General features: G+C 38.7%; 1 protein-coding gene across 1 annotated transcript; it reads right to left on the reverse strand.

Moving 5' to 3' along the window:
* Positions 1-203: 203 nt before the first annotated feature.
* On the reverse strand, positions 204-1084 carry LOC112095074 (G-type lectin S-receptor-like serine/threonine-protein kinase At4g27290; the record flags this gene model as incomplete). Its single annotated transcript, XM_024176752.1, has 2 exons — positions 442-1084; positions 204-332 (listed from the first exon to the last, which is right to left on the reverse strand). Coding segments are annotated over exons 1-2 (772 nt in total), but the record flags the coding sequence as incomplete, so codon positions are not given.
* Between the last annotated feature and the right edge of the window lie 101 nt (positions 1085-1185).

Raw genomic sequence — 1185 nt, forward strand, 5'->3', positions numbered from 1 at the left:
TATCATATTTGTATTGGAGAAGTTGTTTGTAGCAGCTGCAATTGTAGCCAAATCAATTGTAGGCAAGTCTACATCTTCTTTTTGCAGCAAACGTTCTACATCTTCTTCAATTCTCTTGCCTAATAATTTTAATTTGTAAAATGCATACTTGATTTTCAGAAACATAATTAAGAACTTTAGTGATGTTGGAAACATTTACTTACCTTTTAGCCTTTTCCTTAGTTTCCAAGTTATGCACCACACTGCAACACCAAAGATACATGTTCCACTGGTCAACGAAGCCCATAACACGATGTGAAGTTTTTTTTTCTCATCTGCCTCATTAATTGATTCTGAAAAGGACCAAGCAATATAAAGAATTCAAACAATTTGTGCAATTTTAAAGAGAATATATAAAATATATGGACAACCTCTGTCACAAAATAGTGAATCCATACTAACTTATTTCTGAAGCAGATAGTCGGATATAGAGATCCTGATCACTGCCTTTCACATGCTTTTCTCGGATATCAACCAAGTCACCAAACCACATCAAACAACCACTGCCTGCATTCCTGACGTCGGAATTAGCATAAGCTTTGCAAGAACAGTTCTTCAAACAAGCCTCCTTGCATTCCTTAGGGCCCATATTTTTGTTAAACCAAAACTCCAACAAATCTGGCAATTTTACCCCCGCGACCTCCACAAACCCTTCTTCCTTTCTGCAATCCAATGGCGTCTTCCTCGCGCATCCCTTGGACCACGTCAGTGCGATCCATTCTTCTTGAGACCTTGATGTGAAGCCCTCAAAACATTTGCATACCTTATATGATCCTCTAATTATACAAACTGCATTAATGCCACAATAACCATAATTATCGCATAGTTGACCAGTTGGTAACGTGTACATAGTAGCCCATTCAGAACTTCCATTCTGCAAAACAAGATGCTGCAGGGAACCCCAATGATTCAGCTTAAATATTGAAATGACAGAGTCAGTAGTAGTCTCGGACGTTTGGTATGCCTCGTCCTTAGTGAACACAGATGTTATCTTTAAAAAAAAGTAAATAAAATTGCCCTTCCATGCCACTGAGTCGAACTCCATTCCATATTCCAGTGCGAAATTTTCTGGTCGATCCCACGGCTAGTACACATTGAGGTAGCCCACTGACTATGCTAATCCTGTAAGTAACATCTCCAGTTGAT

This window comes from Morus notabilis, unplaced genomic scaffold, assembly GCF_000414095.1.
Source record: "Morus notabilis unplaced genomic scaffold, ASM41409v2 C11385946, whole genome shotgun sequence".
NCBI lineage: Eukaryota > Viridiplantae > Streptophyta > Magnoliopsida > Rosales > Moraceae > Morus > Morus notabilis.